At 38.3% G+C, this 27,725-nt stretch overlaps 2 protein-coding genes across 2 annotated transcripts in view; one reads left to right on the top strand and one right to left on the bottom strand.

Moving 5' to 3' along the window:
- The window catches only part of NDUFAF2 (NADH:ubiquinone oxidoreductase complex assembly factor 2), a 50,062-nt gene extending 48,390 nt beyond the window's left edge, over positions 1-1,672 (bottom strand). The window contains exon 1 of the mRNA XM_088533164.1: positions 1,519-1,672. Within this exon, the coding sequence (XP_088389290.1) occupies positions 1,519-1,645 (127 nt within the window). The 5' untranslated portion in view covers positions 1,646-1,672. The remainder of the gene's footprint in view (positions 1-1,518) is intronic.
- A 265-nt stretch (positions 1,673-1,937) lies between these two features.
- On the top strand, positions 1,938-25,773 carry ERCC8 (ERCC excision repair 8, CSA ubiquitin ligase complex subunit). Its single transcript, XM_088533157.1, has 12 exons — positions 1,938-2,049; positions 3,465-3,560; positions 3,721-3,822; positions 7,286-7,409; positions 8,809-8,890; positions 9,532-9,600; positions 12,342-12,408; positions 13,519-13,622; positions 15,080-15,204; positions 19,631-19,828; positions 23,224-23,310; positions 25,094-25,773. Exons 1-12 carry the CDS (start codon positions 1,973-1,975, stop codon positions 25,160-25,162), a joined length of 1,200 nt encoding a protein of 399 aa, XP_088389283.1. The 5' UTR covers positions 1,938-1,972; the 3' UTR covers positions 25,163-25,773.
- The last annotated feature ends 1,952 nt before the right edge of the window (positions 25,774-27,725 follow it).

Here is a 27,725-nt window from a genome sequence, read left to right as displayed (position 1 = left end):
TTCAGGATATTATTTCTTTGCTTGGGACTTCTTCACAGTCAGAACACTGACTTCCCCTCTCTCAGTACCATTGCAAATTTTATATCCATTGCAATGTTAGTTTACATTTACTGCTGTATTTTACCTTATAGCACCTATGCTCCAACTTAATAAGCAAGCATAACCAGACCATCTCCTCATTATTTCCACACCACTCAGATGTTTGTAGTTGCTTTTTTTTTTTTTTTTTTTTTTTAAACAAGACAGGTTTTTTTTTTTAAAATAAAAGGTTTATTTCCATCTAGCCTCTTAGGCGATGATTTCCTGAGGAAAAAAAAATGTTTAGCTTGCAGAGCTACTTCATGAATGTACAAAACCTTTTCAACTTTTACACAAAGCTGCACAGAATACAGCTTGTTTTGCTTAGAAGCCTTTTGTGTACTTTTGGGAAGCCCCAAAAGTCAGAAGAAACTGAAAACAATACCACAAACTGAAAACAAGAAACAGAAAACCTGGAATTGTTAGTGCCATTTTAACCCCCAGAAAATTCACACAGCTGACAAAAGGGGATCCACATCCTCCACCCGGATACTCGTTTGAACAGATCCACTTATAATTAAATGTCCATGGTTCATGAAGGTGCACAGCAAGACAGATCTGAGAACTGCTCTGAAGAGAAACTAAATTCACAAGAAATTACTTGTTTCTTAGGAGAAGTGGTGACCTGCCTTTTAGAAAGGGCACTGACTTAAAAGACAAATAGCCTCAAACTTTTTACTTCTGTTCTTCAGCTTGGATGAACATGGTGTTCAGAAAGTCTTCAGAAAGTCATAACAAGCAGAGGATGCTCTAGTTAATTGCATACATACACTACTGCAAGCAAATGAACCAGGCTGTGCAGGGAGAAGGAGCACACTATTGTTAACTATATTTTAACACGTGCACTAGAAAACCTTCAGGGAAGAAGAGATACTGCATTTGATACATTACATGTAGATGTGCATCATAAGACTTGCACCAAAAAAAACCCTAGAAACTACTTCTCCTTGGAAATTCAGTGAACATACACAGAGGGATGCACCTAACAGTACAGTCCAAAGTGCTCTAAATTTAAGAGGAATCAACATGTTGCCTAAGTGATGCATACCTACTCTAAGCTGACAGCAAGCTCCATACTTTTTTGATGGCAGGGATTGTCATGTTGTTACATTAAAGCAACAGTCTAGTCAGAATTGGAATGCTGCGCCTCTCCGGCCCTCCCTTAGCACCTTCGGCAGCTGCGCTATTCCTTTCACGAGGAAGCCTTTCTCCTGCCTAAATCGCGCGGCAGCAGCCGCCAACCCTCCCTGCCGAGGGCAGCGAGGCTGGCCAGGGCGTGCTTTGGCGGCCCCCAAGCCCGGCGGACGATCCCGCAGCGACGCGGGGAGCGCCCCACGGGCCTGGTCCAGCAGGGGAACAGAGGAGCAGACAGGCAGGCAGGCACACACACAGGCCCCGTGCCGCGGCCTGCCCCGGGCTCCCCGCCGCCACCGCTCCTACCTGCGCGGTTCTCATGCTTGGGCACCCGGTAGTACTTGTTGCCGAACTGATCGGTGCCCACGAACTCCTTGGCGGGCCCCAGGAACCGCAGCCGCAGGGCACGCAGCACCTGCCAGGCCCGGCTCATAGCGAGGCCCGCAGAGGTCGCGAGGGCCACCAACACGCAGCAGGGACCAGCGTGCGACGCACACGGCACAACCGTTAACGGTTAAAGACTAACGGCCCCACGCGCCGCCGCGCCCCGCCCCCGAGCACGTCATGCGGCTGCGCGCGCCCCGCCCCCGGCGGTCTGGCTCCGCCCCCCAGCGCCTTATGCGGCGCTGCCGCTTCCTGCCACGCTAGTAACGCTGTTCGTGGTTGGTGAAGGGTGGCCTCACTGTGGCCAATGGGCTGTCGCCTCGGTCAAGCGGTACCTCGCCGCTCCCAAGATGGCGGAGGTGGGGTGGCTGCGGCCATGCTGGGCTTCCTCGCGGCGCGCCAGGCCGGCTTGGAGGAGCCCGCGCGGCTGCGCCGGGCCGAGGCCACGCGCAGGTAACGGGCGCGGGGCGGGGCGGCGGGGGGGCGGTACCGCGGGCCCCGGCGCGGCGGCGGACGCGGGAGGGCCGTAGGGCCCTCCCTCGGGGACTTGTGGCGGCAGGAGGGTGATTGCGGCTTCACAAACGAATAATCGAACAAAAACCCCCACCTTCGTCTCGGAAGTTTTGCAATAAACCTTCAAGTGGCACTTCTCCTCAGGGCGTTTGAGCTGCTGGGAGAGTCTGGCTGGAGTGGGGAGTAGCAGCGTGCGCCCAGGAGAGCGGAGGCAAGGATGGAGGGGCAGGAGGGAAGCCTGGTGCTTGTTTGCAAGTTGAGAGTTTAAGTCGCCAGAAGGTGCTAGTTTTTAAAGCAAATATGTCATGTGCTGCTAAAACATCTTCGGGACAAAAATGTGTCAATTTATATGCACGCTGTTTCACAGCGAGGTTTTGCAGAATGTAAGCTCAGCATGCGTATATATATATATATACACACACGTATATATATGTACATGTTTCATCCCTGCCTCATCTGCTCTCCTGAGTGTGCACTAGTAGCTCATCCTGTAATCACACTCTCCTAACAACTGAGGCAACCTGAGGGAAAATTTGTGTATTTAAGTGCCTAGTGTATTTTTTTTCTCCCCTGGAAGTAGAGATAACATTTTCGTTTTAGCTGAAATGATGAAGATTTTCTTGCTAGGCAGTAGAACTTGCATGACCTTACAAGCTAGGAATGATAAGCTTGCATGTAAGACTTACCACACAGATAACAAAACATGAAATGAAATTGGTTATCAGAAATACTTCAGCATGTGGATAACATTTCATATATATATTTTCTGGATTATTAAACAAAAATAACGTTTGGTAAACATTTGGTTCTTAAAGGAGAGTATTATAAAACTAGACCCATTTGTCCACTAGGTGTCCATAGGTCCAAGCAGGAGTGATAATTTATCACTCTGATATAATCTGATATAATATATCTCTATATAATATATCTATATCTATATAATATATCACTCTGATAATTTATCACCCTGATAATTTATCACTCCTGCTTCAACATAAATTCAGTGTTAGTGACTACCGCAAATTCTTCTTAATCTTTTACTTTTTTATTGCTTTCCTGTTTTTAGTTTTCATATATTGACCCCAAGTGCAGTTGTCAGTCTGTTTACATATATATATATATTTTTTACCTCTTGCTTTTCAAGTAACATTTATTTTTTTTTTCTGTAAGTTTCATAGCTCTTATTTTCAGTTCTGTATCATGGCTGCAGGTCTAGCTTAAAAAAATGCAATGGATAAATGCATTGAAGAAGGGTGAAATTATAGTTTGTCCTGTTTCCTGTTTTCAGCTACATGGGTAACATTTTACAGCATTGTTATGCTTGTTTATATTTTTTTTCCTTTTTATTTTTTAAGGGTTCTGAGTCTGGATTTAAATAAGGACAGGGATATAGAAAGAATACATGGGTGTGGTATCAACTCCCTTGATATTGAGCCTGTTGAAGGAAGATAGTAAGTATAAACCTTAGTTTGGTAAGCAGATTTTATGCATACTTCACTGTGTTTAGGTATTACAGAGGTATTTTCTTGTTGTATATATGAACCTTTACTTCTTTTGAGCAGATTGAGATTAGAAGTATTGTAACTTCTTGTGCTTTCTTTACACTTGCAGCATGTTATCAGGAGGGTCGGATGGTGTTATTGTGCTTTATGACCTTGAAAACTTCAGCAGAAAGCCTTGCTACACATGTAAAGCAGTTTGCTCCATAGGAAGGTAAGGACTTGAAACAACAACAATTCTGGCAAACGTTCTCTGGTATTTATTGTGTGACTTGTGTTAAATATATAAATAAATGCACATTTTTCTTTTTTCTAAATCATGCTAAATGCTATAAATAATACCAGAATTCTTTGCAAAAAGCTGGCATTACGTATTTTGGTACATAGAGCAAAACAAGAAACTTTGTGAGGGTTCATGTGATTTGTTAAATAAGGGGAGCAAATTCTGTTCTCTTTCTTTTATTATTGTCTAATCAACAGAAATACTTTATGTGCTGTGACAATTTGCCACTATTGTTTGAACAGCGCTCTGCCTGTCAGTTCAAAACCCTGAAATGGTAGGTATTAATTGCTAGTTAAAGTAGAGAAGTTTGGTGTTACTGCATCATAGAGAAGTTGAGGTTAGAAGTGACCTCTGGAGATCATCTGGCCCAGACCCCCTGCACAAGCATGGTCAGCTAGAGCTGGCTGCTGAGGAGCATGTCCAGGCAGGTTTTGATATCCAAGGAAGGAGATTCTACAGCTTCTCTCATGTTCCAGTGTTCAGCCATCCTTGCAGTAAAGTATTTTCTCGTCTTCAGATGAAACTTCCTGTATTTAACTTTGCAGCCCTTGCCTCTTCTCTCTTCTCTGTCACTTGGAGAAGCCAGTCTCATCCTCTTTGCACCCTTTGGTGTGTAGATCTTTACAGCCTTTGTTTTTTTGGTGTAGACGTAAGCAAAAAGCCAGGATTAGGACTCCAATCTTTTTTTTTTTTTTTTTTTTTCTTAACAATGGAAAAGGATATGTTTTCTTTTCTATGTGACAGCTCCTCATCTTTCATTTTTTCCTGTTATTTCATGTTGAAATTTTCTGACTTTATGCCAGTAAAGATTATAAAATAATTCTGACTTTTACATATATATTTCTGGTTACATTTTCAATAAGCATATAATTATTATTTGTGTTTTGGAATAATTTTATGTCTAGGCAAAGGAAATGAAGCAGGTATAACTTCATCTTTTTGGAAAAAAATCTAGTGTAGATTGAGTGACTGATTTTACTTCCTCTCTCCCTGCCTTCAACTTCACAAGCAGCTATTTTCGTGACACTAGATGTTATCGATGTATAGGTAATTAAAGTAAAACTTCTTGAGAACATGTTTGAGTGAAGACAGATGTGTCACAGGTAAAAAGGGAACATATTTTTCTAAGACCAAGGGCTGCCATGCAGTTTGTGTAATCTGTATACGACTCAAGCCTTTATCAGACTTATCAGATTTTTCAGATTTTCTTTCAGGCAGTAAAAATTGGCCCCTTCTGGGCTCTTAAGTCTTCTAGCGAAAGTTGTTTATCCTTGTGTTTTAGATAGCACAGCTGTCTAGCAGGTTAGGATTTTATCTAAGGCTCGTAGTAAGATACATCCTGCATTTTAAAAGGTTAGTAGTCATATTTTCCCCTTAATTTTTCCCAGTCTTCAAGCGATTTGAGGCCTAAGAGTTTCATGACTGAGAGTGACCTGAGCAGAAAAGATTTGTGTAAGAGACCTAAATTGTCCTGCACCTTAAGAAGGAAAAAAAATAATAGAGCATGCATCAATGTTCCTACCCTACAAATGGGTAAGAACAGAATGCACTGCAAGTAAACTGCATTTGGAAAGTGATGTCTAGAAGTGCTTCAACAAAATAAATGAAAATTGTAGTTAAGAATAAGTAATAACTATACATCACTGAATCCCAAACTAAATTTCTGAAACATACACTACAAACTGAAGATTTTTAGCTTGACTCACTTCTGCACAAAGTCAGGTGAGTTCTAGCACTGTGACAAGGTAACAGGATTTTGCAGGGTATGACTTAGAAATAGCCATTACAGGAGTTAAAAGCTCAGTAGTTCTTGCTTAGTACAGCCAATTGTGGCTTCAGGCTGACTTTATTTGAAAAGGTTCAGGTATCTCCTGTTTTTCTAGCAAGCCAGGCAAACGGGCAAGTTAACTGAAGTGTGGTGCCAGATATGTATGTATATATGAATTTTTATATACCCATATATATCACATATATTTACATGTGTGTATACACGCATATACAGACTACACAGACATATGCACACGCACACACCCCTATACACAAAATCTCTCACTTAAACAATGATGTTTGCAACAGTGATAACTTTGGTGTCGAGCACACTTACTTGAGAGAACATTGCAAAGAGAAGAACTGAAGTGAGGAGATCCTGTGGGCTCCTCCCTAGCTCCAAAGAGAGCCAATTAAACTTTTTTTTCCTGATGCTTCTCAGTCTGGGAACTGAGTATTGAGACACTGGAGCTGAATCTATGTAGAACCCTCTCGGACATGAGGGGCTTAACAGGGATGCAATCTAGATCTAATTAATAATATATTAATATATATTATATATTATTTTATACATATATTATTATATAATAATATATATAATAGTAATAATATATATTATTAATCTCTCAGGCACGCCCAGAACAGTACAACCAGTTTACTGTTCTGGGCGTGCCTGAGAGAATCTTATTGTTCTTAAACTGGCTGATTTGGCCCTGATGTGCCCGCTTCCCAGCGCAGTTGATATATTATTAATTAGATCTCATTGCTGTATACAGTGGAGTTGAAAGTTACTGTATCAAGATAATATTTTTCTTCTTATTTTACTTCACAGAATCACTGAGTGGTTAAGGTTGGAAGGGACCTCTAGAGACCATCTAGTCCAACTCCCCTGCTTCTACAGGGACACCTAGAGCACATGGCACAGGGTGGCATCCAGGCAGGTTTTGAAGATCTCCAGAGAAGGAGACTCCACAACCTCTCTGGGCAGCCTGTGCCAGGGCTCTGTCACCCTCACAGTAAAGAACTTCTTCCTCACATGGAGGTGGAACTTCTATGTTTCAACTTAACACCCATTGTCCCTTGTCCTGCCACTGGCCACTGTGGAGAAGAGTTTGGACCCCACTTGTGAATTTGAAATTGTTTTTGTGTAACCAAGTATCAAGTAACTGTTATAGTTGTAGTTATTAGTTAATGCTAAATCATGATCACTAACATTAATGCTTCAAATTATGCATGATCATATTATACAGTGGATTCAACCAGTGGCTTTTGAGACACATAAGTGGTTTGTAGTGTTAGGCAATAACTTGATCTTCAGACATGAAAACTCAAGTTTTTCAAGAGATTAGTATCTTTTGTGCCTGTCACTGCCTTAGCTTGAGATATGCTCAAGATGCCAAATTTTGGAAAGGTAAATAATCTGCGCCTGTGCACCTCCTTTGTCCAAGGTAAATTAAAGAACCCTTATTTAAAAATTAAGGCACTAAAATCGGTCATATCGGTCATTGAAAGCTTGGGTATAATTTTTTTAAAACCTTCAAACTCCATTTTCAGCTTGTGTCACTTAGTTTCCAGACAGTTAACGACAGTTGACTTGAGTCAACTGGGATCTTTTACTCATTTATAGGAGCCATCCTGATGTACATAAATACAGCGTTGAGACAGTTCAGTGGTATCCTCATGACACCGGCATGTTTACATCTAGCTCATTTGATAAAACATTGAAAATATGGGATACAAATACTTTACAGGTAAGTAAATCAAATTTTTATAGACTTCTGGGTATCTGTCTATATCATTCTCTCTGCATCTGCAGTTCACGTAGACCTGAATAGGAGCAAACCTCTGGAAGGGTGAGAAATAACTGGTTGTTAGAACTAAGGGCAGAGCAGCAAGGTGCTGTGGGTCCGGCATTCTCACCCGAGCGCGTGTCTGTTAGGTTCTGTAGACCTGAATACCTAAATGGTGGGAGACCTTGGAGCCCTCAGGGCTGTTCCTTCCTGCTTCAGCCACAAGCAGGAGTACATGCTGCTGATTTTGTGCTACATCAGTTTTCCTATCGAGGGCTAATCTGAAGTTGTAGTTCATTTTTCCAGGGTTGTTCAGTGCTTCACAGACAATATTTACTATTTAGTTTCTTTCTATAGCAATAAGAGTATACAGCAGTAAGAGTGTACAGCAGCGCTGTGTGTTTTTAGTAAGCAAGGCATAGATACCGCTATGGAAACGTTGACCTTGGCCTTTAGGAAGAGAAGGGATGTAGAGAAATGTAGTGTCATTTATTGGAGTGTATTAAAAAGCAGTGATCACGTAGGTTTGGAAAAGACCTCCTGGGTCACTTAAGAGGTGTGAAGCTATATTTACTGTCACTAAACATGATCTTAAATGCACAGCTCCATTTATATTATGTGTGGCTCTGCGAGCATGGCTTAGACAACACAGTGTTTACATGAAGGTTTTTAACTGACCTGCACTTGGCCACCAAACTGTATTTGAAAACATAGACAACTTAGGTTCAAGTTATATTTCTATTCAATAGACAACAAAAAGAAGTGTACATGGAAGCCATTGTGTTAGCTATCAAAGACAGTACTGTTCTGGGGGTTTTATTTTATTCTTAATTTTTAACATTGTCAAGGGAGTTAGTCATTGTATGTATTTCATACTTTTTAATACTTAATTTCTTGGAGGAATGAAGGGTAGTGTATGGTGTTTGTGAACTGACAAGGAGCTCTTAACTTTAGTCTAAGTTTTTCTTCCCTAGTGGCCTTTTTCTCCATACTGTTTGGAACTTTCCTGCATTTTGTTTGTTTGTTTGTTTTTAATCGTCCCTCGTCTCTTTTTGCTTTCATTTTTTAACTTGTGATAAACTTTAAATGTCTCCCATTTGTGCTTTTGATCAGTCAACTTTCTTCATCTTTCTTCTGGGTCACCTTCCAGGTTTGATATAATTGTCTAATGTTTTAACCAGACTTACTTTGCGTTGTTTACATGATTGCTTTACTAAGTGGGAACCTTATTAGTAGTATGTCAACAGTAATATTTATATTAGTTTTATTTGCAGCTGAAATTTGGAAAATGCTTAATAAAAAGCATGTGTGTTCTTACAGCATATGTGTACTCTGATCAAACAAATCTTTTTGTTAACAGCCTGCAGATGTGTTTCATTTTGATGGAACTGTCTATAGTCATCATATGTCTCCAGTTGCTACCAAACATTGTTTAATAGCAGGTATGTATGTGTTTTTAGGAAATTTCCTGCTTATTTTGGGGTTGTCGTGAAAAAGCAAGTACTATTCAGAGATTCTTCCCTCTCCTGTCTTTCATTTTATAGAGAGTTAAATTATGTAAGAATTAGCTCATTGTTAAAATTAAATATTTTCAGTGACTCATGATGTTTATAATGAGAATCTTACATTATTCCAGAAGAACAAATGTGTTGTTCAATTCAGCCTCTAGGTTAAACTTCCTACATATAAACAATTTACCATCAGTTATATAAGGTAGTATTTGAAGGTTATTAGATTTGAGCATAATTGAATATATGGATATGTATTATGTATTACTTACAAGTATGTTATTAAACTGAGAGACAATATTTTTAATTCTTAAGTATCATAGGTATATCTTGTTTGCCCTCAATTTCATATTTGTTTGTAATATATTAAATTTACCTCCACTTAAAATGTAAATCTATTAATAAAATGTGTTGCAGCAACAGCCTATATAGTACTCTGACAAAATGAAATGTTATTAGCTAACATTTTTCTTCTACTTCTTTGTCATTGCTATAATCTTTTTGTTGTTCTTCTTGTAACTACTGTGGGTTTGTTTTGTTTTGTTTTTCATCTGTCTTTGTTTTTCTTGTTACAGTTGGTACCAAAAGCCCCAAAGTACAGCTCTGTGACTTGAAGTCTGGATCCTGTTCTCACATTCTGCAGGGTACATTTTAGTCTGAAACATAAATGTTAAACAATAACTACTTTGAATGAACAGGCCCTATAAAGAAACACTGTATACAATGTATTATTTGTAAGGAACATGACTTTGTAAGCAACATTTTGTACCAGCTGGGAAAGTTACGTGGTGAAAAAAGCTTCTGGATATTGTTATAGTGGTAATGAACTAGAGAATACAAATACTAATTAATGAGGAGTTATTATAGAAATTTGGGTGTTTTCATGATAAGCTTCAATAAGATCGATGGTAGTTATTGCTTGTTGAGTATTGTTTTTCTGATAGTGCATGTTCAATACAGGTGCTGCTTTAAAAAAAAAAAAGAAAAGAAAAGAAAAAAAAAGAAAAATTGAAATTTTAACAAAATATCCTTTAAAGATGTTTGAATGATTTTTAAGAGGTTTCTGTGTAGAGTAAGCTACTATTCACTGTGGAAGGGTAGTATCTCATGTTTTGCTTTTATCAAATTTGAGAAGGTGCAGGTTTTTATTCTTTTGCAATCACGGTATGCTTAGTGTTGGCAGGGACCCAAAGTGGAGCATTTGGTCCTGTCCTGTTCCATTCCTCTCTTCCCCTCCAAGCAGGGCCAGCTAGCCCGTTGCCCAGAATCATGACCACTCAGGTTTTGAAAATCCCCAAGGATGGATACCTCAGCTTCTGCAGGCAAACTGCTCCTGTGCTTAGCCACACTTGCAGTAGAGGAGTGTTTTCTTATGTCCAGGTGAAGTTTCCTGTGTTTCAGTTGGTGCCTGTTGCCTCTTGTCTTGTCACTCAAGAAGTGTCTGGAACCATCTTCATAGCCTCCCATGATATTTTATCTTTATGGGTATTTCCCCTAAACTTTCTCTTCTGCAGGCTGAAAACAACACTTCCAGCTTCCTTCATGTGATAGATGCTCCTGTAGAAGATGTGGTCTTGCCTGAGCAGAGTAGAGCAGGAGGATCACCTGCCTTGGTGTGCTGGCACCACTCTCTATAATGCAGCCCATGGTGATGTTGGTCCTCCTTGTCCTGAGGGTACTGCACTTTGTGCCACTGACCACAACCCTCAGAAGCTTCAAGTTGAGAGTTTTGCAGTCCTCTTCACTGGCCACTCACCTAGTCTGTACTTCAGCAATTCGGCTCTGAGAATAGGAAGGCCTTTGACCTTGTTTCCCATAAACAAGTCTATCAGTTTTTGCGTTTAGTGAAAATTTGCCCTTACTGCCATTTTGCTAATGTTCAATAAAGTTCTTTGAGTGGAGGTGAGCGATAGATATATGATCAAGTGAAAGAGTAACTAGATAAATCTGCTCATATTTCAAAGAAGCAGGCAAGAGCCTAATCTGTAGAAAAGTGCTAGCTCAGACAAAGCCACTTGCAAACACATCTTTCTTCTGAGGTCAGCTTGTCCCAAAGCAGCCTAGGTGCATTTGTGTGATGCAGAGCGTGAGCTGATAAGTCCTCCTGAAATGAATCAGCTCCATGCCAATAAAGATGGGCACCTCAAAGATCTCTTTCTAGAACTGAAAGCACTCAGGAGTGAAGACTCATCTAAAAAGAAAGTTCTCCAGAGAATTTTTGGGTTCAGTAGGCCTTCTTAATTTTGAGTTGGGGTTGGTGCTTTGCAGTCACAGGCTGATTGTGTCTTTATGCTCAGCATGGTGCAATTGGCTCAGGTGTAATATCGGGAACAGATGGAGGCAGTTCATGCCCTTCACTAAACATCATCTAAATCTTTATACAGAGCTTGACGTGCTCTATAGTACATTGCAAGTAGGTGTGAATATTTTCACATGGACTACTCTGACAACTGAAGTGGAGCTAAATTCATGCTAGACTGCAGTTTACTCAGTGGAGCCAAAAAAATGTGCCTGTTCTGTGCTTTCCAAATGTATCCTGTAGTACCTTTATTATGGAGACTTTTCCATTTTCCTGAGTATCCCAGTCCTTTGGTTAACTCAGATAATGGAAAACTATCTATTTTATGAAAGATGTACCAGAAGCAACATGATTCCTGTAGCTCCAAACTGCCTAGTAATAAAAGTTTTTTGTAGGTCTCTATTTTTCGGCAATGTGTTTTTATTAGTATGTGCAGTATGGTTATAATGCTTGTATTTAGATCAACTTACACTTCCTATTGTCTATATTTAACACTTTCTCAACTTTTTTCCGCAATTTTTAAAATCTTTTTATATTCCGGCTAAGCAGCACTTGGGGTAATACTGCTAGGAAGTCAAAAGAGACATTTAACTTAATGTGTCAGTATGTGGGGCAAAATAAAGGGAAAAACAAATCCCTAGAATTAAGGACAAGATATGAGCAAGAGCTGCATAAGGTTTTACTCCTAAGTCCATAAAGTAAATATGTTTTTTATTAAGCATCATGAAATAATTTGAAGAAAAAAATGTCCTAAGTTTCTTCTGCATATGACAGTAGCAGTGCTACTTCAGAACTTAATTACAGTGGTTACAGTAACTGTGACGATTCTGTTCTGTGCTTTGCACAACTAAAAGCAATAGAAGTTACATATGTTTGATAGTGTATGGTATCACTTTCCGCTCTCTGCAGTCCCACTAAAACAATAAGAAGGAAGAAAAACAATCTCTAGTCCAAAATAAATTTTTATTACAATGTAGTTTTGAATTACTGGATCCTATAGATTTTTTTATTGAATTTATTTGCATAAAGAAGTGCATATAAATATATTCATAGAAAATCATGTAAGCTTTTTCATACCATTTTTAGGTCACAGGCAAGAAGTACTGGCAGTATCTTGGTCCCCGCGTCATGAATATATTTTGGCAACAGGCAGGTAAATATATTTCTGTACTATTATAAACAATAATGTACATTAGGGAAATGATGGGTATTTTTAATGATACAGGTATGGACTAGAATTGGCAGCATTCAGGTACTGACAAGATAGTGAGAAAAAAAAATGGCTAGAACTGCTAAAAAGCATCTTCCAACTATTATGGCGTTAATCTAAGTTAAGAATGCACGGGAAAAGATGCATAGTTAGAAGACTGCTTATCTAAGAAGCAATTTGATAGGGTGTATGTTCCAGCTGTAGATCAAAGCAAGCAAGTGTTGGCTACTTAGTGTGCAGGCAGTGGTCTTTTCAGTGTGAACTGACTTTTTGTCTGTACTTGGGGTTTGTGGTGGCATCAGGGCACCCTGCACAGTGCATTGCTTCGTTCTGTGGTTGCAGGGTCTTCCAGCAGACAGGAGGTAGGTGGTTGCACCACATGTACCTAGAACCAACAGCGTGGATTATATAGCTGGTAGAAGGACCATGTGGGCTTGCAGGCTTGGAGCTGGGCTGAATCACAGCACTCTGAGCCTTGGTGGTTCCCTCCTTTGCCGGTCTATTGTTGCAGACCTACCTGCTGAGTCAGATTGAAGCAAGCTGTTCTAGCAGTTCTCTGCCACAGCACAGTACAGCAGATCATATAGACACACCCAGCCTACATAAAGTAGTCTACTTGGATTACCAAGATGTATACCATAGAGCTTGATAGCATGAGAATTTTCCTGAGTTCCTGAACAGTCACTACATGCAATGCTGAATTCTGTAGCTACATTTTTGTCAACAGGAGAGTAAGTCAGTCAGTTCTAGTCTGTGAGTGTATGCAATGGTGTTATATTGTAAACAGAGACAAGTGTATTGTCGTAGACAGAGATATGCACCTAATGTGCATGCTTATAGTGTAGCAGCTTTATTAATGCATGTATGCAAAAGTCTAAAGTCTATCCTAATATCTTTTCATGCAGTTTTATTGATCTGAATGTGACTGCACAGAGCAGTTCAAAATAGTTGTTGGACCAGGGTAAGTGCTGGATAGGTTGGCTGAGATGGATACTGAGTGTAGTGGAAGCAATTTCTGTAATGGAAACATCAGTACAAATTTATTTTTCTTAGTGCTGACGGTAGAGCCAAGTTATGGGATGTGAGGAGAGCATCTGGATGTCTTACTACACTTGATCAGCACAATGGAGAGAAGTCCAAAACATCTTCTGAAGGAGGTAATGTGGAATATAACTGGTGATAAACCATACGTGACTAGCTTCATTCTTTAGTTTCATAAATGAATTGAGAATTGGAAGAGGCAAGAACAGTAGTGCTAATCCAGTTACCATGTCCTGCATAACATAAACCCCTGAATTTTATTTATTTGCTTCAGTTATGGACCCAATGATTGTGGTTGGCTGTCTTGTTTAGAAAAATCTCCTTGATAACTGTACCATTTCTGTTTTAAATGTTTATTTCCTCTAGAATTTGGATTGTGTCATCCAGTTTTTATAGGGAAGCATTCATTCCTATCTCTCATAATGAATCACTATATGTTAGCTGTCATAGTAGTACATTCTGTGTACTATAGTACATTTTAAGTACATTCTTCTAAAACAAAGACAAAACAAAACACAATTCTGAAACAAAGGTGTATAATTTGGGCAGACCAAAAAAAGTGCTTGAAGAGTAGCTGCTTTGAGATCGAAATGCATAGTATTTAGAAATAAATTACATATGTTTACTCCTGAATTTGCTCAAATCATTAATACAATGATATAGGACCCTTTAGGACCCTTTCTTCATCCCTTAACTATACAGTTATCTGTTTCTTCTTTTTCTGTTCTTTTCTCTTTTTGAATTTTTGGAAAGATAAACTAGAAAATTCTGCCCTGACGCATCTGTAAAATGGCTTATATAGAGATATAAAAATATTGCAATTCAAAAAATTACTGAGATGAAAGCTAAGACTCTTATAAAATTAAATAGTTTTTTAATCTAGTTTTGTTCATAAAAGATAAACAGTGGCCTTATATGCAGCTCCTGGAATAATCAGTGTAACTATTATTTAGTGTAGCAATACATGTTGGTTTGAATGATGCACTGTCTTGTTCAAGCACAACTGCTTTCTTTTCATGTTATTGTTTTTATGTCTCCAACAGGATCAAATTGATGATAATTTAGTGACGGTCAAAAAAAATGAGATTTCATATATAGAAATATATCTGAACTAAAAACTAACACATTTGTTCAGAAAATATTGCAGAATAGCTGAAGCTTCTTTACTTGAAAGATATGTATTATGTACTGCGCTATAATGTGGACATATCTTCTCAATGAATTAATTTGTGGGCAGTGTAATCAGTTTAGGCATGGTGCACCAAGTTCTGTTTTGGCGACTTTATTCTACTGAAGAATATGCACAATTACAGGTGGACCAAATTGAATCCCTCTACAGTATATAATGAGCAATATGTGCCAAGTCAGCTGTATATGCCAGCTATTTATGACTGTGCATAAACTGTCATACTGTGCATGACTTTTTACGTAAAGTGATCCATGGAGATAGTCATGCTTTTTGAAACCAAAAGTTAAATTATTTAGTTATACTCTATATAGGCGAATATACAGAATAGCAATTCCATAGATATCAGAACCACCTATTTCTTTCCTTTATTTTGTTTTCTGGCAGTAAACACTGCCCACAATGGGCGAGTGAATGGATTATGCTATACACATGATGGGCTTCATCTGTTGACTATTGGTACAGATGATCGGATGAGACTTTGGAACAGCTCCACTGGAGAGAACACATTAGTAAGTTTTTATGGACCTTTGGTTATGTTTTTATTTGCACTTAATTTTCAATGATTGCCAATAGTTTGTGCAACCCTGGATATTCTTTTATTGTCATTTAAGGATATTGCTGCTTTATCTTAGTTTGTTAAAGATTTTTAGGCATTTTTTTGTTCAGGATTTTTTTCCTTATTGTTCAAAAACAAAATAGATCATGAAATGTTCTAAAAATAGAACATGGGAAAGGATCTCTTATTTGGTGCTCTTTTACTTCCTGCTGATTAGTTTCAGAACACATCAAAAAGTATCCCATATAGACATTTAAATGAAAGGACTTTTCTCTCTTGCTGTTTATACTTGCTAACTCCTTCTCTGCACTTCATAAACAGACATCTTTCTGTCTCCGAATCACTATCACCAAAGTAGATAATACAGTTTCTTCACATTCCAACTATCAACTGGATCAATGTCTTTTGTTTTTCTGTGCCTGCTAGTTCCCTGACTTCTTTCATAGACTCTTGAGCCATTTTCTTAATTGGGATTGAATAGCTTGATCCCATCTTGCTAGTTAGGTCCTGAATTGTACAGTCCAGAGTCCTGTATTTTCATGCACCGCACAGATACTTTGCTTAAAGTAGTTTTAAGTCATTAGCAGTAAAATCAATGCATGTGCAGGTAATACAAGTTCACTCCCATAGTCAGTCCTTCTTATTATCTTCATAGGGTTCATCCTTCTCTGCAGTAGTAGCACTTTCCCCTTCTCTCTTGCTGACCCCACAGAAGCACAGAAAGGAACCTGCACAACCAACTGGGGATTGTGTTAAATCTGCAGCCACCTTGGCGGAAGAGAAATGCACAGTTCACAAAAAAATAGCAGTATCTGTTTGCCAGTCTCACTTTTACTACCCTGGATTCCCAATCCCCACCCAATTTCCTGCAGCTGCTTTCCCTACCCAAATAAGCCGTTATCTTTACCTTATTATTATTATTATTCCTGTTTAGAACAGGAATAATTTCAAAGAGCTAGAAATTAATGTCTGCCTAGCTTTTCTCAGCAGAAAGAGAACTATGAAACAACAGATATTCATGGAATTGCTTTTCTGTGAAGTATCTTTGAGTATATGATATCGGTGTGATGTTTGGCTTGTTCTTTTGGAGGTGGAGAATATACAAAGAAAATTAAGGGCAAGTGTCCACAGTGAATAAAGATAAACTCCACCTGCGCTCCTGTATTTGCTGAAATCTTTGCTGAAAGCTTTGTGAACCTTTCTCCATCCCATAGCTATACAAGTTGTCTATTTCTTTATTTTTCTTATTACTTATTTTTTAATTGAAATGCTTAAACTAGAGGATTCTCACTTTGAGAAAGATCTGAAAAATAGCTGCTATCATTGGGTTAATTCTAGCCAGAACATATCCTTGTTTCTCCCAACTGCATTAGAACATGCTTTGCTTTTCAGCAGGATTGCACCTGAATTATGACTTCGAACTCCCCTGTCCAAAATCTTACAAGACTTTGATGTGGAGAGTGTACAAAATATCTGTAATACCAATCTGAACATTAAAGGAAACACTTAAGTTTTAAAATTTAGCTACGGATAATGAAGTCCTGTTTACTATCCCCCCCCCTTATTCTTTTTTGACAATTTTTTTGAATTTTGTCAGTTAAACTTGGTAAAAATTATATTCTTCCCTCATTTAAGGTTTAGAAAAAGAAACATATGCTTAAACATTACAGGAAGACGCACTCACTGAACATACTACAAGGTTTGTAAACCTAATCTAAAATACCTTCTCACTCCATTTTTTCCCGTTTTTGCATTCTAGAGCTGTATTTATGACTCCTTGGTAAATAAGGATATAATTTGTGTCTTTAGACGTAACTGATTTCACCTTGAAAAAAATTACAGCTCAGAATTTTTTCTTTCCTGTTCTCGTAATCTTAAATTCCCTCTCTGCGTGTTTTGGCTAAATGAGACATTGTAGGGAAAACATTAGGAGAGTTTTGCTCTCCTCAAAGATTTTCACTTTTGAAAAATCATGCGAAAAGTGTTTTATTGTTTGGGGAAGTACTTCTTTTTTTCCTCTAAAGAATATTGAAGAATCCCAACCTTCAGTGGGTTGTTTGATTAGTTTTATTTTATTTGCCTTCCAGAAGTAAGGTACAAGCTTGTCTTTGAAGTCAGTCTGTTGTGTATAGAAGTCTGAAAGCTACTGCTTGAAATTTGGAAATATTTAAATAGTTGGGGAATAATTTGTTAGAGTCCTGGACTTGACTGTTTATCTCCTATTGAGAGGTGATTTTGATTGAAATTACAGAGTATATTTAAAACTTGTATAAACAGAATCTTCTGGAATGCATTTTGAATTGAAGAACTTTTCCTGTAAGGTAACAGAGCACTGGAACAGGCTGCCCAGAGAGGTTGTGGAGTCTCCTTCTCTGGAGATCTTCCAAACCCGCCTGGATGGCACCCTGTGCCACGTGCTCTAGGTGTCCCTGCTGGAGCAGGGGTTGGACTAGATGGGGTCTCTAGAGGTGCCTTCCAGCCTCAGCCATTCTGTGATTCTGTGAACGCCCGGGGAGGTGGCGCCGCCCGGTGCGTCGCCCCTGGGGCTGCTGCGGGCGGGAAGCGCAGGGGCCGGACAGCGGCAGGGCTCGCCGTGTCACGCCAAGGCCCGCAACGGCTGGTGCCCTTGCAACAGCCAACCTGCAGCTCTCCTGCAGGGCACAGCTGGAGATGTTCACAACAAGGGAGAACATGTTTTGTGTGTTGATGTTGTAATAATTCGTTTCAATTAAGTTTGTATAGTAGCAAGATACACTGTTCACACAAATACATTTCTGGCTTCTTATAGAGGACGAAACTAGACTGACATATCCAATGGAAGTGTTTCCTAGCATGTTTGGAACTTTTCCAATTTTCAACTTCCGTGAGCTTTCAGTGTAGGTAGGACTTGTCCAGACCTTGAAACATACTGACAACAGTGACAAGCTGTACTTTTTATTTGCAAGGCTTCCCACGCAACTCACAAGCCAGGGTTCTTCTTAATCTCTTATCTCACAGCTGTACTTGCAGGGAACAATACTGAATTTCTCAGCAGTGATGAATTCCAAGATTTAGCAGTAGAAGACAGACATTTTAATTTATTTAACATGCCACTCCTGACTAGTGCATAAGAAATAATTTAGGAAGCTATAGCTATGCATTATTTTCTTTTTAATCCCTTTGGTTTTGCCATTTATTTATGATGTCCTTCTGCACACCCTTCAGTCCTTTTCATATTGCCTCTTGCTCTGCTGCTGCTTCTTGCAAACTCAGGAGGGAGAAGCAGAGAATCATTTTCTGTGTTGCTGATGCTCTTCCTCCCTTCCTGCTTCTAGAAGCAAGGGATGAGATGCTGAGAAGCCCCTGAGGACTTGTTCTGGTGCTGGCTAGACTGGTGCTGCTTTTCTTTGCCATCTAAACAGTGTATATACTTCAGAAATACAACCTTCTGCAATACTGATCAGCTTGCATAAAGGGCACTTCAAGAATAAGAAGGAAGTTCTCTCCAGTCTGTGGATTGAGAACAAGTCTTAGAGTAAAATGGTTGGATTGTTGGTACTGTATTTTGGAGGTGAATGCACATAATATAAGGCAGGCTGGGGCCGCTGTCTCACTTCATTCTTACCACTGAAATGGTTAATTAAAGCAGTGTGATTAGGCCTATGCCCATTGCCAGCTACAAAAAACATTGTTACCTCTTTGCTTTTTGTAGTTTAGCTTAATGGGAAATAACTTTTTATCTACTGCTATTTGAAAACTGGTATTTTGAAATTATGTATAAACTAGTGTGTGTGTGTCCACTGGTGTGTGTGAAATATTTTAAGGAGAACACACTAGAAAAATGTTAATGCCGTGTCTTAAAATAAAAGGGGACTCTTTAAAGCATTAGATTTAACATTTCCAGTTGCTGAAACTTTCAGAAAACAATGTCTTGCTTAAAACTGTATGTGCACTATTGATTCTTTTGGTGTCTCGTTCTTTTAATAATTTCAATATTTGAGAGAAAATGGCTATGTGGGACCATCTTGGAAAAAGTTTAAGCAGGAATTCCTAAACTAATCATGATTTCAGTAGTAGTTGTAGTTCATCAAAGTAGATCTGTCCCGAAAGGCCAAAGCAAATTCCATCTTTAAGTGCGGAGCTGCTGCAGATATAGGCAGATCTTCCCCGCTGCCCTCTCCTGTTTCTCAGTTTGTATTAAAGATAATGAGCTTTAATGAAGAGAAAAATCATTTTCTCGATGAACATCTCTATTTGGAAATCCCAAGAGTTATGTTAAAAGGGGAAGCTTAAATGAATTTTATTGGATATTAATGATGACGATACAAATGTCCTTTTTATGTAAAGTTGCTACCTATGATTTCAGTTAATAACTAACTGCTTAATCTTTCAATGTACAGGTGAACTACGGGAAAGTCGGTAATGAAAGTAGAAAAGGACTCAAATTCACCATCTCTTGGGGTTGCAATCCAGAGTTTGCTTTTGTACCGTATGGGAGCACCATTGCTGTTTACACAATTTTCTCAGGAGAACTGATAACTAAGCTTAGAGGGCATTTTAGTACTGTTGACTGCTGTGTATTCCAACCTAACTTTCAGGTGAGTGAAGTATTTGGGAATTCCTGCAAATGGATGTGTGTCTCTTCTCTACCTTGTCTTTAGAAATATTTGGGAAAGTGAGCAACCCTGCAGTGTCAGCATCGGTATTATACCATGTGCCAGAATTATCTGCCTGTTGTTATTACTCATCTGTGTGCCCGTGTGTGTGCACACACGGTTTGTGGGCATGTACACAAGGCTTGTACACTCAGAGCAGTTGAAGACTGGTATTTTTTTTTTTTCCTAAAATATTAATTCTTCAGTAATTGAAGAACTTAATTCAAAATCTTCAGAATCTTTTTAATTACCTTTTCTATTTTCTTGTCTGAGATTAAAAATGCCAGTTAGTCCAATAGTATCTGTATCATTCCACTTTTTTTCCCCTTTCCTGAATGATACATTAGCTCACTTTCAGCTCTGTCTATTCCAGTATGTTTTCAAGATATCTAACTTGAGCAGGTCAGAAGTTTCCTCAGACATCTCTTCTAAGATGCTGATGCAAGTTATCCATCTACTGATGAAATCAATAGTTGCACAGATATGGGATTTTTAGTGCCTTTCCAACTTATTAGCACATTACCATCATATGAAACGAGATCTACAACTGACTGCTCTGCATAGTTTTTACCTTTTCCATCTAGTCGTAGTCTCTCTCATTTTTAGTTTTTTTTCTTCACATTAATCCTTCTCTAGGCTTCTTTGCTGCCTTTAACCCTGGTGAATGATTTTCCTCCAACACCCCCAAATTTGGTCTTTATTTCTTATTATCTATTTTTCAGCTCCAAACCTCTGAGTTAAATTTATTGCTACCAGTAATTGCTTTCTTTCTATTTATTACCTTATTTTGTTCACTATTTTTGTTTCATTTCATGATTGAAACAGGTTTTAAAACCTTGTGTGCCAACTTTGTATTTGAGGTGTGAAGTGTCGTCTTTTTCACTCAGAAGCATGTAATAGCTACAACCCCTGGTACGCAAGCAACTGGCTGTTTGCAAGCTAGTGATTTCGGTCTTTATTCTTATTAGGTTCAAAGTAGTTAGTATTCTTAGGTGGCTTATCTTTTGTGTTTGAGCTGCCCTGTGTAGCTACAGGTTAGTGTGAGTGTTATATGTGTGTGTGTATATATGTACTTATCCTTTTGAGATTCTGGTAATACAGCCATAAAATTGGCTATATTATTGTTGGCCAAATTTTTCTTGCATAACTCTCTCCATTAAGTTAATGAGATGTTAAGCTTCTTAAGTAATAAGAGCTGCAGAATATTGCCCATTAAGAAGGGAAGTTAATTTAATAAGAGGTGGAGAATTTCAAGGGTGGTGCAGAAGAGGAAATCCCCACTGTGAACTCTTCCATGACAATTTTACTCTTGAAGCCAATATGCTAGATACCAATGTGCTGTGTTAACTGTTTAAAATAAGTAAACAATACCTGCGTGTCCCTTTCAGATACAGAATGAAGTAAATAACTAATAGTTAATTAATTACAAAGGAAAAATATTAACAGTGCAGCAGTAACAATTTTTTATGTCTTTTTATGTCCTGGGAATACCAATGACAACGAAAAGTTATCTGGCAAACCTACCCGTCCATAACAGTGGTAGGTTAAAAAAAGACAAAAATTAAAACATAAATTCAGCCTTAACTTTTCCTCAGAAATACTGTGTTATTCTGTACCATAAATATGCCTGAAACTTTATGCATTGACTCTTCTTTTGACTGACTTAGGATCTTAGTCACTGTTTCAAATTGTAATAATTGTAAATACTAGTCAACATAGTCTAGATTAGTTGAAGATATTGCAATCCCAGGATCAGAAGAAGGACAGGCAGTAATAAAGACTAATTGAACTATGCTGATTTCCCAATGGCGTTGTTCACTGGGGTGGGACGTACTGCTTGTTCTCCAAGTTCCAGCAATTTGTGCGTCTTGCAAAAGACAGGATGCTGTAGCAGAAGTGAAGACTGACCTACACCTTGGTATAAATTGGCCCTGTTCTATTCTTTTAGGTGAGATAAGTAGGATGTTCATCTCAGAAAATTCCAATCCTGTTTTATGCATGAATAACTTCATTCCTGGGAGTGGTTATGCAGTGGTCATTGTATCAGTTCACTTGACTAAAATTACCCATATAAGCGGTTATTTATAGGTACTGGTTAACTTAATAGTTAATTTTTAAGTTCCTGTTTGAGTGATTCATGCTTTTTGTAGAATTAAATATACCTAACACAAAACGAAACTTTCTGCAAAGACAGAACTGTGATTTATTGATTTATGTTGAATCAACTTATTAAAATCTTTTTAGAGACATGCACTGAGCTGTTAGGTTAAGCGTAAGAGCCAACAAGCTTTTAGAAGACTTTTTCCACTGTCAGCTTTGGTATAGAAGAGAATACCATGCATGCTTCACCCAGATAATTTAATCTTATGGTAGTTCTCATCTAGTTGTTGTCAGACATTTTATATAATAAGCAGGAGTTTAATTAAAGATTCAAGGCATACAAAAATATTTTCATACACGTTCAAGTGAGTAGCCGTTTGGGAAACAGGAGCATTATTAGCGCAAAATTTACTGCAAAGGTGGTGCAGTATTTCTGAAGAGTAGAACTACTTCAGTTTAGAGAACCAGAGAAACCTGTACTTCCTTTCATAAAAAGCAAAGAAAATCAAGCTGTATTTGATGGGTAGCTATTTGATGCAGAAACTGTTTGCTTGCACGTTTGCAGGGTGCCCAGCACAGTGGGATCCCCCTGCTTAGCCATTAGTATAATGAATAAGGTTATTTGTATTAAGAATAATAAATCAGTCTTTCTCATCTCTGCCTTCACAACAGGATGCAGGCTTCAAGTTGTTGCTTGTTTGTTCTTCTCCTTGCCCAGGCATACTTACACCACGCTTACTCCTTTGCTCCGTATTTATGCACTCTTCTAACCTATGTCTTATTGGATGTGTTTGTGTAGATTCATATTTTTAAATTTAATAGAAAAAACTTTTCTATTGATCTTAAATACAATTATCTGCTAAACTTACTGGCTTTTAAATAGTCACTACTGTTTAAAATACTTAGTAATAGCTACTTAAAAGCTTTCTAGTTTTTAACTTTTCTGGAGACAAGTAAGAGGGAAGGGAAAAAAAAGGTATGTTTAAGCAATATAATTCATTTAAGTGTGAGTAGTTCTGATGTCCAACCTGGAAGAAATCTCAAGATGTGTTCTTTTTCTCTAGTATGTTTTAAGAATATACTGTTTTTTATTATTGTATTACAAAATAGAAATTATATGTGTCCTTTTTTACAAAAAAAAAACAATTTCATAAAATTTATTTGCTAGCATTACTTTTATTTCAATATTTATTCAGTAAATTTGTATAGCAGACCTTTTTTGGCTTGCTTTTTTAAAGGAGCTTTATAGTGGTAGTAAAGATTGTAATATCCTTGCTTGGATACCTGCCCCTCGAGAGCCTATTCCTGATGACACTTCTGAAAAGGTAACTAATAGTTTATCCCGTTGACATGTACTCTTTGTGGGTGTTATACTTGCAAGAACTTCATTATATATGAAGTGGATTTTCATCTTCAAAATTTGTAACAATGCTGACGCACTGGAAAATCACCTGTATGTTCTTTCTCTGCAACCTTTTGGTTGTTATTCTGGGGCTTGGGAGGAGGCTTTTTTCTTTTTCTTAGTTCTTTTTTTCCTTCTTTTTTTCTCCTGTATGTGTCTGGCAGTCTAGAAAAATCTCTCGTACACTTTAGTTTCTCTTCCAGTTGAAGTAGTACTTGTTATTTTGCTGTCAGTCTTTCAACTTCCACTTTAGCTTCCTTAAATTCCATGCTGCTTTCTGAACTTTATGCTCATTTGGAAGTGAAAAATGTCAAAGAAAAATTGTGTTTTAATTTGTCGAGGAATATAGTTGTCTACTAAACAATAAGATTAAGGATGCTACAATTCATATCCAAATACTTTTGAAGGAAAAATATAATAAAGAATATGGAATTTGAGAGAAAACATGCGGGCTATTACAGACGGATCATAGTAGAACTGTTTTACATAGGAGAACATGTTTTTCCTCTTTCTGTTAGAACTGGGCAACAAAAACTTAAACAATAGGAAGGAGAAAAAATAGCTTTTCAGGGTCTGAAGCCATTCGCAAAATAAGAGTCTAGCAACTTTTACAGCTGTTAAAATCAGGAGATACTAATATTTTGAATCGTATCATACAAAAAATTGAATTTTCTAACATGGCAGCAGTGTTCTGTTCCAAAAAAATAAAAGTGGTGATAAAATATTTTTTGCTCTGTTTTGAAATACAGTTTATGAAAAACTTAAAGAAAAAAGTAGTTTAAAAGTTTAGCAAGTTTAGATAACATGAAATGAAATCAAAATGTGTTCAGATGACCTGAAATGAATGTTCTGGTTCTTCCAAACTCAGATTTTTGATTTTTTTCTTTTTTTCAGTATAAGCAATTTTTTTTTTTAGTCTGAGGGGAGATGGAGGGAAGCCATCCTGCTCTGATGACAATTGCCCCTCTAGGTTTGCCCTAGTGGTGCCCCAGCCGAATATGCCACTGTTTGCTAACCATTCAGCTCCTGCTGCTGCTGACAAACGTTGTCGCTGGCGCTGACCCTGAGAGCAGCAGCTCTGCTCTCCATGGGCCACTGGTTCCTGTTCTCTCCCATGACTAGAGCTGGCACTTGTGTATTTGCATAGTAAGAATCTGGATCAGAAGTAAAGAAGTAGTAAACAAGCCAGAAAAAAAATAGTGAAAAGTTTTCCTGGAGGTTAGATACGGGCTTCAGTGCACGACTTGGCTGCAGAAGCCCTTGAGCTTGACACAAGGTGAAGTGGAAACTTGTTAAATGCAGGCAGAGGCTGAGGGTGCTTTCTGAGATGCAGTGCTCAGTAATGCTGGAACAATGAAATCATGTCTTAAGCAACTGAAAGCAAACACAGGTTATAATATATATATGTTATATTTTGCATTCAGACGTTTGTAGATCTTCCAGTTATGTTCCAGATGTTTTTATCAAAATTGGAAATCGAATACTGTGTCTTCACAGTTTATCCTTTTTTAATGGACAGAATGGTAAAAGAATTGATTACAAAAATCCTGTATCTTTGAGACACAAATCAATTTCTTTGCAGATAGTAGTTTAAGTAGTTTAAGAAATACCTTTAGTATTGTGTTTATTTACTTTTAATGTTTTAAATTACTTAGTCCTATTAAAGCAAACATCAGAGTGATTTATTTATTTATTTATTTTTTCAGTCTCTTTCTCAACAGCATTTAAACCCAGCCTATGAGGATGCATGGAGCAGCAGTGAGGATGAAGGCTGAATTTCCATTGTGTGCTGATATGTATTTGATATTCAGGCAACTACATTCAAGGACTTTATCTACAGAATTGGATATTGTCAGACTTGTGACTGGATTCCTCGTACAGTTGTATTAAATCAGGTCTTTCAAAAATAAACTTCCACCTTTTTTCCTGTCATCATCCTCACACTTACTGCTATATCTAAAAGATTAATTTTTCGGATCCACTGACTTTTATACTTACCCTTACACACTGGTATGCTTTATTCAGTGTTGAACAGTAGACAAAAGAAAACTAAAGGCCCTTGTGACCAGTTAATAATACACTGTTTCTGTATCACTAATATATAGGGAGATAATCCCTTCATTTCTGAGACACCTGATGCAGAGGATTTTGCCTTAAGGAGGGTTTGCTCAGGGATACTTCCAGTTTATTTTCTGCAATGTCTAGATGCAGCAGACTGAGTCCTTTTATGAATGTTCATGTGCTGTGGGAACCTGAATGGGTTTATGTGCTTTTTCTTTGGTGTTTTATCAGTCTTGCCTGAATTTCTCCATGGATGAGTTATTCAGTTCAGGAAGGAACAGATTAACTGTCCAAGTATTTATATGGAATCCCTCATCAACTTGTATCTGAGTCTGACCCAGAGAGTTAAAGGTAGCTTGATTAGGTTTTTGTTGTTCTCGTTAATATGATTTTAAGGTCAATGCTCTATGTATGACCCTTATACATACTTTCCTAGCCAGGGTGGAGAATTCATGGACAGAAATGGGCTTGAACTCAGTGCAAGACAGTGTGTGGATCAAGTTTTATAGACCGTAGTCCTTCAAAACTCTGCTTTCATCTGAATTTGTGATCCAAATGCACACCGTTTGGACAGGGGTTGAGTTTTGGGAGTTTGTTGCCTAGTCTCAATCACTGTTTGTGCCTCAGCAGCCATTGACTCACTGAGGGCTAAGTCAGAAGTTCACTGAGATGCAGCACTTCAGGGGTGTTTTTTTTGTTGGTGGTGGTGGTTTTTTGTTTCTGTTTTTTTAAAAGAGAGAAAAGGGAAGTGGAGCACTTCAAACAGGAATATAAAGTTCCTGGAAGTGATGTAAAATTATAGGTAAGTGAAAGACATCAGTATTTATATAGTGTATGCATGTGATCACTGTGCATTTTTGAATTAATTCACTGTGCTTTTGTGCTTTAGTATTTCTATGAAATATAGACTGTCACTTTATCAGTTTGTATCCTAGCAGTGTGTGCAGGAAAAAGACATGGGAGCATGTTGAGGCAAGCCTCTCTCCTTTGTATGTCCAAGGAGAGATCAAAAAATTTCTGCTATTAAATGGATTGTTGCAGGGTAGAAGACTTGCAGAAGTTTCAGTTGAAGATAGTTTAAGGACCAGCCTGACCCTGACTTTATGGCAATAGGAAAAAAAAGAACTTGATTTTCTACTTTAAGTGATAATTTTCATTGCCAATAGTAGTTTGGTTGTTTTTTTTTCTATCTAAAACAGGAAAAACTTGAAATAAGTAAATGTTTTGATTTTGTCTTTCAAAAAATATCTGTTATTAGGGATGGCTTTTTTTTTTCTTATTTTTTTTGCATCTAACAGTCATGCGTATGTTTTGAACATACTTAACAGCATCGCATATGTTAGGTATTTGAATTCCTAAAATATTGCTCTATAAATTCTATGAGAGCAAATTATCAAAGAATTAATGCATTATTTTCCAAACAATATCAGCGGTCAATTTCCCATCTGTAGTATGACTGCAAAAGGTGTTGTTACAGGCTGACAACAGGTTTGTGGCATTTTTATTCCTAAGAGTGAAAAAAGGTTGTTTTTTCTTAGGCTTAAATGGAATTGCCTCTGTTGCAATTTGTGCCCAATACTTCTTGTCTCCCAGTTGGATAACAACAGAAAGAGTGTGTCTGTTATCTTTACTCCACCCCATCACCCCATCCATCCCACAAGCATAAGATACCTCCCCTTCAGGTTTCTTTTCTCCAGGCTGAACAAGCTCAGCTCACTCAGCCTCTCCTTGTATGTTAGGTGCTGCCAGTCCTTAATCAGCTTGGTGGCCCTTTACTGAACTCACTGCAGTAAGTCCTGGTGCCTCTTGTACTGGAGAGCCCAGAACTGGGCACACCACCACAGATGTCACACGTGGACTGGGTAGAGGGGAAGGATTGTTTGCCTTGACATGCTGGCACTCTTACTCACACAATCTAGTTTCTTGGCCTTTACTGCAAGGGTGCATTGCTGTTTCCTGGTCACTTTTGTGTCCACCAGTATCCCCAGGCTCTTCTCTGCAAAGCTGCTTTCCAGCTGGTGGAACCTAGCCTGTACTGCTGTGTGGGCTTGCTCTCCCCCTCGCACAGGACTTTACGTTTTCCTTTGCCGAACTTCATAAGGTTCCTCTCTGCCCATCTGTCCTGCCTGTTGAGGACCCTCTGAATGGCAGGCATCTGAGTGTCAGCTGGTATATCAACTACTCTTTTTGTATCATCTGCAAACTTTCTGAGTGAAAGGGCCCTGACCCAGGCCCTTAATTAAGATGTTAGACAGCATTGGCTGCAGTACTGATCCC

The sequence above is a fragment of the Tinamus guttatus genome, unplaced genomic scaffold (assembly GCF_059628265.1).
Source record: "Tinamus guttatus ecotype Peru unplaced genomic scaffold, ASM5962826v1 Tinamus_guttatus_pri_ptg000488l, whole genome shotgun sequence".
Taxonomy (NCBI): domain Eukaryota; kingdom Metazoa; phylum Chordata; class Aves; order Tinamiformes; family Tinamidae; genus Tinamus; species Tinamus guttatus.
This window is presented reverse-complemented; position numbering and strand designations above follow the sequence as displayed.

What these genes read in the sequence shown, in the direction of transcription:
- ERCC8 (XM_088533157.1), top strand. Translation starts at nt 1,973, where the DNA reads ATGCTGGGCTTCCTCGCGGCGCGCCAGGCCGGCTTGGAGGAGCCCGCG. An exon ending in CGGGCCGAGGCCACGCGCAG is followed by an intron (nt 2,050 to 3,464) that starts GTAACGGGCGCG and finishes TTATTTTTTAAG; the next exon opens with GGTTCTGAGTCTGGATTTAA. An exon ending in CCACTGGAGAGAACACATTA is followed by an intron (nt 15,205 to 19,630) that starts GTAAGTTTTTAT and finishes TTCAATGTACAG; the next exon opens with GTGAACTACGGGAAAGTCGG.